The sequence below is a fragment of the Staurois parvus genome, unplaced genomic scaffold (assembly GCF_062004578.1).
Source record: "Staurois parvus isolate SC_StPar_1 unplaced genomic scaffold, SC_StPar_1.0 ptg001842l, whole genome shotgun sequence".
Lineage (NCBI taxonomy): Eukaryota > Metazoa > Chordata > Amphibia > Anura > Ranidae > Staurois > Staurois parvus.
In genome coordinates, this window is record NW_028319638.1 from 200355 (window position 1) to 211109 (window position 10755).

At 47.5% G+C, this 10755-nt stretch overlaps 1 protein-coding gene across 1 annotated transcript; it reads left to right on the top strand.

Moving 5' to 3' along the window:
• Positions 1-6755: 6755 nt before the first annotated feature.
• LOC149434062 (olfactory receptor 1G1-like) lies at positions 6756-7706 on the top strand. Its single transcript, XM_089664154.1, has one exon. It carries the CDS (start codon positions 6756-6758, stop codon positions 7704-7706), a length of 951 nt encoding a protein of 316 aa, XP_089520280.1.
• Positions 7707-10755: the final 3049 nt, after the last annotated feature.

The window sequence follows — 10755 nt, forward strand, 5'->3', positions numbered from 1 at the left end:
ATGGAGCAGCACACAGGAGCAAGGTCAGAATCAAGCCAAGGTCATACACAGAGCAGCAAACAGGAGCAAGGTCAGAATCAAGCCAAGGTCATACACAGAGCAGCAGACAGGAGCAAGGTCAGGATCAAACCGGGGTCATACACGGAGCAGCAGACAGGAGCAAGGTCATGATCAAGCAGGGGTTCCTCCATCTTGTACATATAGTCTACTCCAGGACTTGAAAATTCCGCTCGCCCGCTCGCCAAATGCGAGGGGAAATTCCTTTCTTGCAAGCACAGTAATGCCCTGCACATTTATTGATGGAGTGGGTGGCTTGCAATGCAATCCCCGGGCCCGCTCTCCACCACCATGTGGGACACGAGGAGAGGCCAGCTCTCCACCGCCATGGGGGACACGAGGAGAGGCCCGCTCTCCACCGCCGTGGGAGACACAAGGAGAGGCCAGCTCTCCACCGCCATGGGGAACACAAGGAGAGGCCCACTCTCCACCGCCGTGGGGGAAACGAGGAGAGGCCCACTCTCCACCGCCGTGGGAGACACGAGGAGAGGCCAGCTCTCCCCCGCCATGGGGGACACGAGGTGAGGTCCACTCTCCACCGACGTGGGGGACATGAGGAGAGACCAGCTGTCAGGGACCATCGCGACGCATGGGTCTGCACATGCGTAGGTGTCTGTCAAGACATGCAGGCATCAGGGCACTAGGACCCAGGAGCACCCGTCGCCTATGACGGTGCTGGGCAGGCACTAGGGCTTAGGCTGCACCTGTTAGGTGCAGGGCGGGCTACTTAAATCAGCCCTGCACAGACACAAGTTGCCGTATGGTCTGATCTGGTTCCTGTGTTCCTGTGTTCCCGTTGTTTGAGATTCGTTGCTGACCTGCCTGGACCTGACCTCTGCTGACTTCTCCTGCTCTGACCCCTGGCTAAGTTTGACCTCTCTTTTGGATATCCCTACCTGATCTGAACTACTGGTACCGACCCCGGCGAGTGACCTTGTGTCCTCCGCCATGGAGGACACAAGGAGAGGCCCACTCTCCACCGACGTGGGGGACACGAGGAGAGGCCAGCTCTCCTCCGCCATGGAGGACACAAGGAGAGGCCCACTCTCCACCGACGTGGGGGAAACGAGGAGAGGCCAGCTCTCCTCCGCCATGGAGGACACAAGGAGAGGCCCACTCTCCACCGACGTGGGGGAAACGAGGAGAGGCCCACTTTCCACCGCCGTTGTTATGTTTAAATTGACATAATAAAGCTATGTTATAATTGCTGTTTTTTTAAATTTTGGACTCTTTATTCTAAAGAAAAATGTAATTTCATAAGCTTTAAGGGGGCGTGGTTGGGGGCAGGGCTGGGGATGGGGTTGGAGGCGGACCTGGGCAAGGTTTGGTGGGGCAATTGGTGGAGAGTAAGGTTTTTGCCTGGCTAGTAGGTCTAGGCTTGAAATTTTAAGCCCTGGTCTACTCGACTGGGCAGCACAGTGGCCAAATGGTTAGCACTTACGCCTGGCAGTACTAGGGTCGCTGGTTCAAATCCCAGCCACGGCATTACCTGCCTGGAGTTTGCATGTTCTCCATGTGCCTGTGTGGGTTTCCTCTGGATACTCTGGTTTCCTCCCACACTCCAAAGACATGCTGGTAGGATAATTGGCTCCTGTCTACATTGTCCCTAGTATGTGTATGTATGAATGTGAGTTAGGGACCTTAGATTGTACGCTCCTCGGGGGCGGAGACTGATGTGAATGTACAATATATATGTAAGTATATAAGTACCTGAAATAAATCAATACTCTGCTTGGCTGATAGCAATTCAATAGACATAATGCCATTAAGTCCGCTTTTAAAAGCGTCAAAACCTAAAGTCAGAGATTTCCCGGCTCTGGCCATCATAAGCCGGGTGGTTGTGAACATATATTGGATGAGTGCAGTTCTGTAGAGAAGAGGACAAGGATGAGTTTGTTGAGTAAAGTGGAAGAAATCTCTAAAAATGTATATTGTTTTAGAATAAATGTGAATGAGGTTGTATATTCTGTTCCAAGGTTTAGATCCTTTAGGGCAGTGATGGCGAACCTATGGCACGCAGAGCCATCTCAGTGGGCACGCCAGGAAGAAGAGGAAGATGAGCGCACACGGACCACACACACTGACCGGCCATCCAGATCTCGTCCACACTGGACCCCCATCAAACTACATCTCCGACATGTCTCTGGGGCCAGGGTGGGTGTGGACGAGAGGAAACGGCTCCTATGCGGATCTGGCACCAGGGGTGATGTAGCCAAGGATGGGCGTGGAAGAGATGAAGAGGCTCCCACACTGCCCGGGGCCAGGGGCGATGTGTTCAGCGTGGATGGGAATGAGCTGCTGGGTTGGAAGCCATACCGACACTGCCAGAGGTGAGATTAACTGCTTGCAGTGTCATCCATCAGTGCCCAGAAGTGTCGCCTGTCAGTGCTGCCCAGCAGTGCCACCTGTCAGTGCTGCCTAGCAGTGCCACCTGTCAGTGCTGCCTAGCAGTGCCACCTGTCAGTGCCCAGCAGTGTCGCCCATCAGTGCTGCCCATCAGTGCCACCCATCAATGATGCCCAGCAGTGCCGCCTGTCAGTGCCTCCAGTTGGTGCTATCAGTCAGTACCGCTTATCAGTGCCCATCATTGCTGCATATCAGTGCATCATCAGTGCCTCCTCATCAATGCCCACCAGTGCCGCCTCATCAGTGCTACCTATCTGTGCCGCCTCATCAATGCCCATCAGTGCTGCCTATTAGTGCAGCCTCACCAACGCACTGTTTAATGCTATGTGCTTGTCCCATTGATTTATTGTGTGTCTGGCTTGGGAGCAAACATGGGAACATGGGATGTATGTGTCTATGTGTATTGGCTTGGTGGGGGGGGGGGGTCTCCAGCAGCCCTCCCTCCTGATGCGACTGTCTGCTGGTGTGAAGTTTGAATACCCTTGTGTCTCTTTTTACTAAATGTAGATTGCCCCGCCCTGTGTCATTATGCAGGGAGGGGGGATTGTCCCCTGAGTGTATATATCCTGTATCTGTGTCATTATGCAGGGAGGGGGGACTGTCCCCTGAGTGTATATATCTTGTATCTGTGTCATTATGCAGGGAGGGGGGACTGTCCCCTGAGTGTATCTATCTTGTATCTGTGTTCAAATAAACTAGTCTACCTCCTGGTTTACTTCAAATCTGGTGTCGTCTGGATCTTGGGGTAACAATAGCCAGAGTCACTGGTCTCGTGTTCCAGAGCCTGAGAAGCAGCTTCTTGACAGAGATACCCAGTCGTGGGTGTCTGGGGTCTGTTACAGTCATGGCCAAAAATATTGGCCCCCCCTGTATTTCTGTCCGATAATGCACCACTTCACCCAGAAAATTGCTGTAGTTACAAATGTTTAGGAATTCTCATGTTTATTTCTTTTGTTTGTATTGGTAGAACACAAACAAGTGAAGCCATGAACTATGAATTTACTGCGATGCTTCTGCTTATCTTTTTCCCACCCAAAGCACTCAGTTTTTAGGAAGATTCCTGGCTTCACTGCTAGGGCTGTTGGTGCGGCCTTCAAACTTTGGTAAAACTGTCCGGTTTTTATTACTTCATACCTGAAACTCTAGTAATATGATCCTCCTGCACTTCTAAGTGAATAATAAAAATAATATTGAAAAGGTGCTGACACCCAACCCTATACCTATAGGTGATAAAAATACCAAAATATAAAGCTATGGTGTAGCGCTACTACATATAAATATTGATAATAAAGTAATAATAGTAATAATACTAGAAAAGCTACAATTTCTGGGGAAATTGTGTGAAGTGTTCTGGCCTCCACCAGTAGTCTACAACTGGAGTGTGCGGAGTAACTGGGTGGAGTGGCTTGAGTAAATATTAAAAATGAAGGCACAGTCGCAGTTTAGAAATTGCCCTTCAAATTTGAGGTGGCTAGAGTGGAGTTTCAATGAATGTCAATGGGCGGCGTGAGTTGCAAACAAATGGTTATATTGTGAAAACTATCAGGATTCCTCCATTCATTCCTATGGGACCAATTTCACCACAAAAACGCCGATATTTCGTGAACCATTTGGTGAAACGTTCCACAAAGTAATAGCGCACCAATCGGGAACAATCCACACGTTTCTGTATATTACTGTCTCTGGAGTGTAAAAACTGTGGGAGGAGTTAGGGTGGTGAATGTGGGAGGAGTTAGGGTGGTAAATTTGGCTATAATAATAAGAATATATATGTGAGATGACAGGAAGTGGCCGCCATGAAAGAACACTTAATAATAAAGCAATAATAATGCAATAAATGTGTGACTGAATACATACACTGTGTCAAATCCAAAGTGATCTGATCTAAATGTGAAACACCTTCAAGTGACACAGAAACCGTGGAAAACAACGGTCCCAATTGGACCCAATAGGGTGAAAAACAAAAAAAACAACAACAAAAAAACTCAAATCCCTAATTGGGATCAATGGCTTAACAATAGCCAAATGAAAGACTACCAAGTGGCACATAAGTGAATCCCTTAAAGGGGATATACCTCCTATAAAGTGATACGTGCTCAGTGATAACATCAAAAAAATCCTCGAATGAATATGAAATAAATATAGGAAAAACACAATCCTCGCCCTTTCATTTAAACATATTATTCAACTTAAAAAAATATAATATGAATTGAAAAAAATATTGTATAGTGAAATATACACATATAAATGAATATAAAACTATTTGTCATATTTTTAATATTTTTATATTCATTTAGATGTGTATATTTCACTATACAATATTTTTTTCAATTCATATTATATTGTTTTTTAGTTGAATAATGTGTTTAAATGAAAGGGCGAGGATTGTGTTTTTCCTATATTTGTTTCATATTCATTCGAGGATTTTTTTGATGTTATCACTGAGCACGTATCACTTTATAGGAAGTATATCCCCTTTAAGGGATTCACTTATGTGCCACTTGGTAGTCTTTCATTTGGCTATTGTTAAGCCATTGATCCCAATTAGGGATTTGAGTTGTTTTTGTTGTTTTTCACCATATTGGGTCCAATTGGGATTGTTTTGTTCCACGGTTTCTGTGTCACTTGAAGGTGTTTCACTTTTAGATCCCAGAGAGGATCAGATGACTTTGGATTTGTCACAGTGTATGTATTCAGTCACACATTTATTGCATTATTATTGCTTTATTATATTTTAATATTATTATTATTACTACTTTATTATCAATATTTATATGTAGTAGTGCTACACCATTAGATTTATATACCTGAAACTCTATTTATTTTTAGAATGACACCCCCCGTGTCTCTAGTGTCACTCTTGGTGCTGCAGGCCATTGCACCACCACTGGTCCATTATTAGCCACCCCAATGTAAGGAATGAAGAGCTAATGTTTTTTTTTTTAAGTAAGACAGCTACCAATGTCTCGTGTTTCTGCAGTTTGGACTGTTGTTGCTGCTGCCAAACTGTGACACTGGACAATTTTTACTTTTCCATATGGACTATCAACTGTGCGATTCAATGATGCTTTTATGGGTTCTGGCTCGTTTGGCCCAGGTGAACCCGGCCTGCAGTGATCGATGCTTTCGGGGTTGTGGCCATCGTGGTGATGTATTGCATATCTGGTGGTCATGCCCGAGACTGTTTCATTTTTGGTCTCGTGTGTTTGACCTCCTCTTCACTTTGTTCCATCTCTCCATACGCCAGGATGATCGGTATGCTTTGCTTCATTGTCCCACACCGGGCCTCTTGGCTCATCAGCAGAAGTTGGCTTCCTATTTGTTTTTTGTCAGACACTAGAACAATTGCTCAGGCCTGGAAGAGCCCGTTTGTCCCTCTTCAGGGGGTGCGGGACCGTATGACCACTGTGATGCTCAATGAACAGATGTCGAGTATCTGCAACGACTCCCAATGTAAATTCTTGAAAATATGGGAGCCGTGGTTGCAATATGCCTTCCCCACGCTCCCCCCGGCTAGTCTGGGGATGTGATGTTGTTCGGTATTGGCGTTCTTGGACCCCCGCTCTTGGTTTTGTTATCTTTTTTCTTTTGTACTCCTTCTTCCTTTTCTTTTTTTTGTTTGTTTTTGGTGTGGCAGTGGATGGCTGCCTTTAGTTACTGTCGGTGTTATACTAATGTTTTTGTCATTTATGTGCCATTGATAGCCCCTGCGTGGGCGCACCTTTTGCTCTGTTGGTGTTAGAGCACTGTTTTTTCTAATTTTTTATGTGCAACTGATGGCCCCTGCGTGGGCGTGATTTGTTGCTCCTGTCCTCTTAATCTGTTTATAAATTAATAAAAACCTTTGAAATACAATGATGTTTTTATAAAATGTAACTACAAAACAATGGAATCCAAAAGAAAAGCCGTGTTTCTTTTATAGTGTTTTAGGTCACTCTGTCCACTAACCAATCAGTAAAATAGGTGCCGAAAAAGATAAAAAAACACTTTCAGTAGATTCTAAATTTCATATTTTAAATGCTACTCATTTATAGAAAAGGGGCTCCCAAGGTGTTAGAAATGACATCTTAGGAGACCTTTAATGAGACTTTCAGCTTTGTGTTTCTACAACACGGCAGACGGTCCTGAAGGACTTCCAATATTCTATATAAGAATGAATCATTCACAGGTAGAAATGCCTACATGTAACCCTGAGTGCTCGGTGTAGTACAACATACATGTCTTCCTATTAATCCTCAGATCCATCATTTTATTATTCTTCTAAAGTGAAAAATGTAAACAGAGGGAAAAAAATGAATAATATGAGGAATCTGACAGAGATTACGTCTCTCACTCTTGTGGGTCTATCAGACCATCCACTGACCATGAATGCACTTTTTGGGCTTTTCCTTCTGATCTATCTGATGACTCTCATCACAAACCTTCTTATATTTTTCTTGGTCCTCACTGACTCCCATCTGCACAACCCAATGTATTTTTTTCTTGCCAACTTGGCATTTCTGGACATGTCCTCTTCATCAGTGACCGCACCAAGGATGCTCTATGACTTGGTCACAAAAAGCCGATCAATATCCATTCCTTCCTGTACAGCCCAAGTCTTTTTCTATCTCTCCTTTGCTGGCTCAGAACTTTTCTTGCTCTCGGCTATGTCCTACGACCGCTACATTGCCATCTGCCGCCCCCTACATTACAAACTAATGATGTCTTGGAGGGTCTGTGCTCGTATGGCCTCCATGGTCTGGGTTGCAGGATGTTCTTTCTCTTTGGTTCATGCTTTATTTTTGCTCAGGTTGTCCTTCTGCAGAACATCTTCCATCCACAACTTCTTTTGTGACCTTCCACACTTATATCAGATTACATGTACTGACCCCTTCATAAACATGGTGGTCCTATTCCTAGAAGGTGCTAGTGTTGGAGTGGGAGCCTTTCTTTTGACCTTTCTTCCATATGTCTATATTTTTAGTACCATCCTCAGAATCCGTAGCAAGACTGGAAAGAGGAAAGCATTCTCCACCTGCACCTCACACCTCACCGTGGTCTTCATCTTTTATGGTTCCTTAATTTTTATTTACTTGGTTCCATCTTCCAGCAATATGGTCAGTTTAAACCAACTGTTTTCAGTCATATCTGCCCTCATTAACCCATTGCTGAATCCTCTGATCTACAGCCTGAGGAACAAAGATCTCATGGAGGCACTTATGAGGTCTTATTATCACTTAAAGTTAATCCGAGCGTCATTCTGATAGTATCATTGTGAACGTTGAAACTTGTTTTGTATTTCTGTATCATTTTCAGTTGTTTAAAATGTCCTTTATAAAATGTAAACATGTCAGGTGCCCGTAGCTGCCCTTACCCTTGCATGACCGGGAGTCCCTGTAACCCCACAGACCCAATGTAGCAGTTTCTATACACTTCGGTTATCCTCAAAATAGCTCTGACTATTGTCTGCCATTTGTCTGCACCTACAAGGCTGCTCATTGTAACAAAGTTTTTATAAACACCCAGATCAGATTCTTTAAAAGCTGACAGAGAAAAATGTGAAAACAATGTCGTCTTAATGTGATTCACGAGCAACATATAATTAATACTTTTTCAAATATTTGTGGCAAATGTTTTCCTTCTTAATTATCCCAAATGGGCAGCACAGTGGCTAAATGGTTAGCACTTCCGCCTGGCAGTAGTAGGGTCGTTGGTTCAAATCCCGCGCCACCACACCTCCTGCCTGGAGTTTGTATGTTCTCCCTGTGCCTGTGTGGGGTTCCTCCGGGTACTCCAGTTTCCTCCCACACTCCAAAGACATGCTGGTAGGTTAATTGGCTTCTGTCTAAATTTTTATTTATTTATTTATTTATCGAGTTTATACAGCGTCAAAGGGTTTGCTCAGCGCTGTACAATAGAGGGGGGACAATACATGAAACGGTACAGTAACATCAAACAGCACACAAGGGGTAAGAGGGCCCTACTCTTTCGAGCTTACAATCTGGGAGGGAGGGGGTAGAGGTACAGGAGGAAATGGCTGTGGGGGATGGAGTGTTAGGAGGAGGGAAGGGCAGCGGCTGTTAGGTGAGGGTGGGGTAGGCTTCCCTGAAGAGGTGGGTTTTCAGGGAGCGCCTGAAGGTGAGGAGGGAAGGTGACAGTCTGATGGATTGGGGTAGTGAGTTCCAGAGGATGGGCAAGGACCTGGAGAAGTCTTGCAGTCGTGCGTGGGAGGAGGAGACCAGGGAGCAAGATAGAAGGAGGTCCTGTGAAGAGCGAAGGGTACGGGTAGGGTGGTACCTGGGAATCAGGTCGGTGAGGTAGTTAGGGGCAGTGTTGTGAATGGCCTTATAGGTCAGAGTGAGCAGTTTGAATTTAATGCGTTGGGCAATGGGGAGCCAGTGGAGGGAGAGGCAGAGGGGGGTGGCAGACTTGGAGCGGCTGGTGAGGTGGATGAGTCTGGCAGCTGAGTTCAGGATGGTCTGAAGCGGGGAGAGTTTGCACTGGGGTAGGCCGGTGAGGAGGGAGTTGCAGTAGTCAAGGCGTGAGATAATCAGGGAGTGTACGAGTAGTTTAGTGGTGTCTGGGGTAAGGAAGGAGCGTATCTTGGCGATGTTCCGGAGGTGGAGCCTGCATGTGATGTAAGTGATTTGACATGAGGTTGAAAGGAAAGGTTTGAGTCCAGAATGACGCCAAGGACTTTGGCTTGCTGGGCGGGATTGATGGTGGTGTTGTTGGTAGTGATGGATAGGATGGGGGGGGCGCGGGAAGGGGGAAAGACGAGAAGCTCGGTTTTGGAGAGGTTGAGCTTGAGGAAATGGAGCGACATCCAGTCAGAGATGTCGTTTAGGAGGTGAGTGATGCGGGCGGAGAATGTGGGGGTGAGGTGAGGGGTGGATAGGTAGATTTGAGTATCATCAGCGTAGAGGTGGTAGTTGAAGCCGTGGGAGTGTATGAGTGTGCCCAGGGAGGAGGTGTAGATGGAGAAGAGAAGGGGTCCAAGGACAGAGCCCTGGGGGACCCCGACAGAGAGGGGGAGGGAAGGGGAGGTGGCACCGTTGTAGGAAACGCTGAAGGAGCGTTGGGATAGATAGGACGAGAACCAGGAGAGAGCGGAGTCTCTGATGCCAAGGGAGAGTAGTTTATTAAGGAGGAGGGGGTGGTCGACTGTGTCAAAGGCCGCGGAGAGGTCCAGGAGGAGGAGGACAGAGTAGTCGCCTTTGGCTTTGGCGGTTAGTAGATCGTTGGTGATTTTGAGGAGGGCAGTTTCGGTGGAGTGTAGGGGACGGAAGCCAGACTGTAGTGGGTCAAGGAGGTTGTTGTCAGTTAGGTGGGCGCTTAGGCGATCGTAGACCAAGCGCTCAAGGAGCTTGGAAGTGAGTGGCAGCAGGGAGATGGTCTGAGGTTGTTGAGGTTAGTGGGGTCCAGGGAGGGCATTTTGAGTATGGGGGTGATGTGCGCATGTTTTAGGGGGGAGGGGAAGACGCCAGTAGAGAGGGAGAGATTGAAGATGTGGGTGAGGGAGCGGATGAGGGAAGAGGGGGGTGACCGCAGGAGTTGAGAGGGGATAGGGTCCAGGGGGCAGGTAGTGAGGCGGGCTTCTGAGAAGACTCTGGTGACTTCCTCAGTGGTAGTAGGGCTGAAGGAGTGCAGTGATGGGGGGGTTGCGGTAGGCAGGGCCTTGGGTGTGGTGGGGGGCAGTGCCGTTGCGAGGTCAGAGGTGGGGAGAGATGAGGGGGTGATGGAAGGGGGGAGGCTAGATGGGGAGGTAGATTGCAAGTTGACTATGTCCTTGCGGATTGTGTCAATCTTGTTGTGGAGATGAGTGGCAATCTCGTGGGCGGTAAATGAGGTACTGAGTGGAGGAGGGGGGGGAGAGAGCAGGGAGTTGAAGGTGGAGAAGAGTCGGCGAGGGCAGGTGGAGAGGGTGTTGATCAGGTCAACGAAGTAGGCCTGTTTGGCGGCGTGGAGGGAGGAGGTGTAGGTGAGGAAGGCAGATTTGTAGAGGGAGAATGCATGAGGGGACCTGGTTTTGCGCCATAGTCTCTCCAGCGCACGACTGCGACGTTTGAGGCATTTAGTATGGTCGTTCTGCCATGGTTGGAGCGGTCTGGGTTTGATGTTGCGTGTGGTTAGGGGTGCCAGAGAGTCTAGGGTAGCTGATAGTGAGTCGTTGTACAAGGTGGTGGCTAGGTCAGGACATGACAGTGGAAGGATGCTGTCGTGTAAGCGCTCGGCAGCCGAGTGGAGGGGGGCCGGGTGCAGGTTGCAGAGGTTGCGGCTGGTGATGGTTTGGCGCACGGGGGGGGGGGGATT

Bases quoted from the DNA above. Each gene is read 5' to 3' on its own strand.
- LOC149434062 (XM_089664154.1), top strand. From the start codon at position 6,756: ATGAATAATATGAGGAATCTGACAGAGATTACGTCTCTCACTCTTGTG.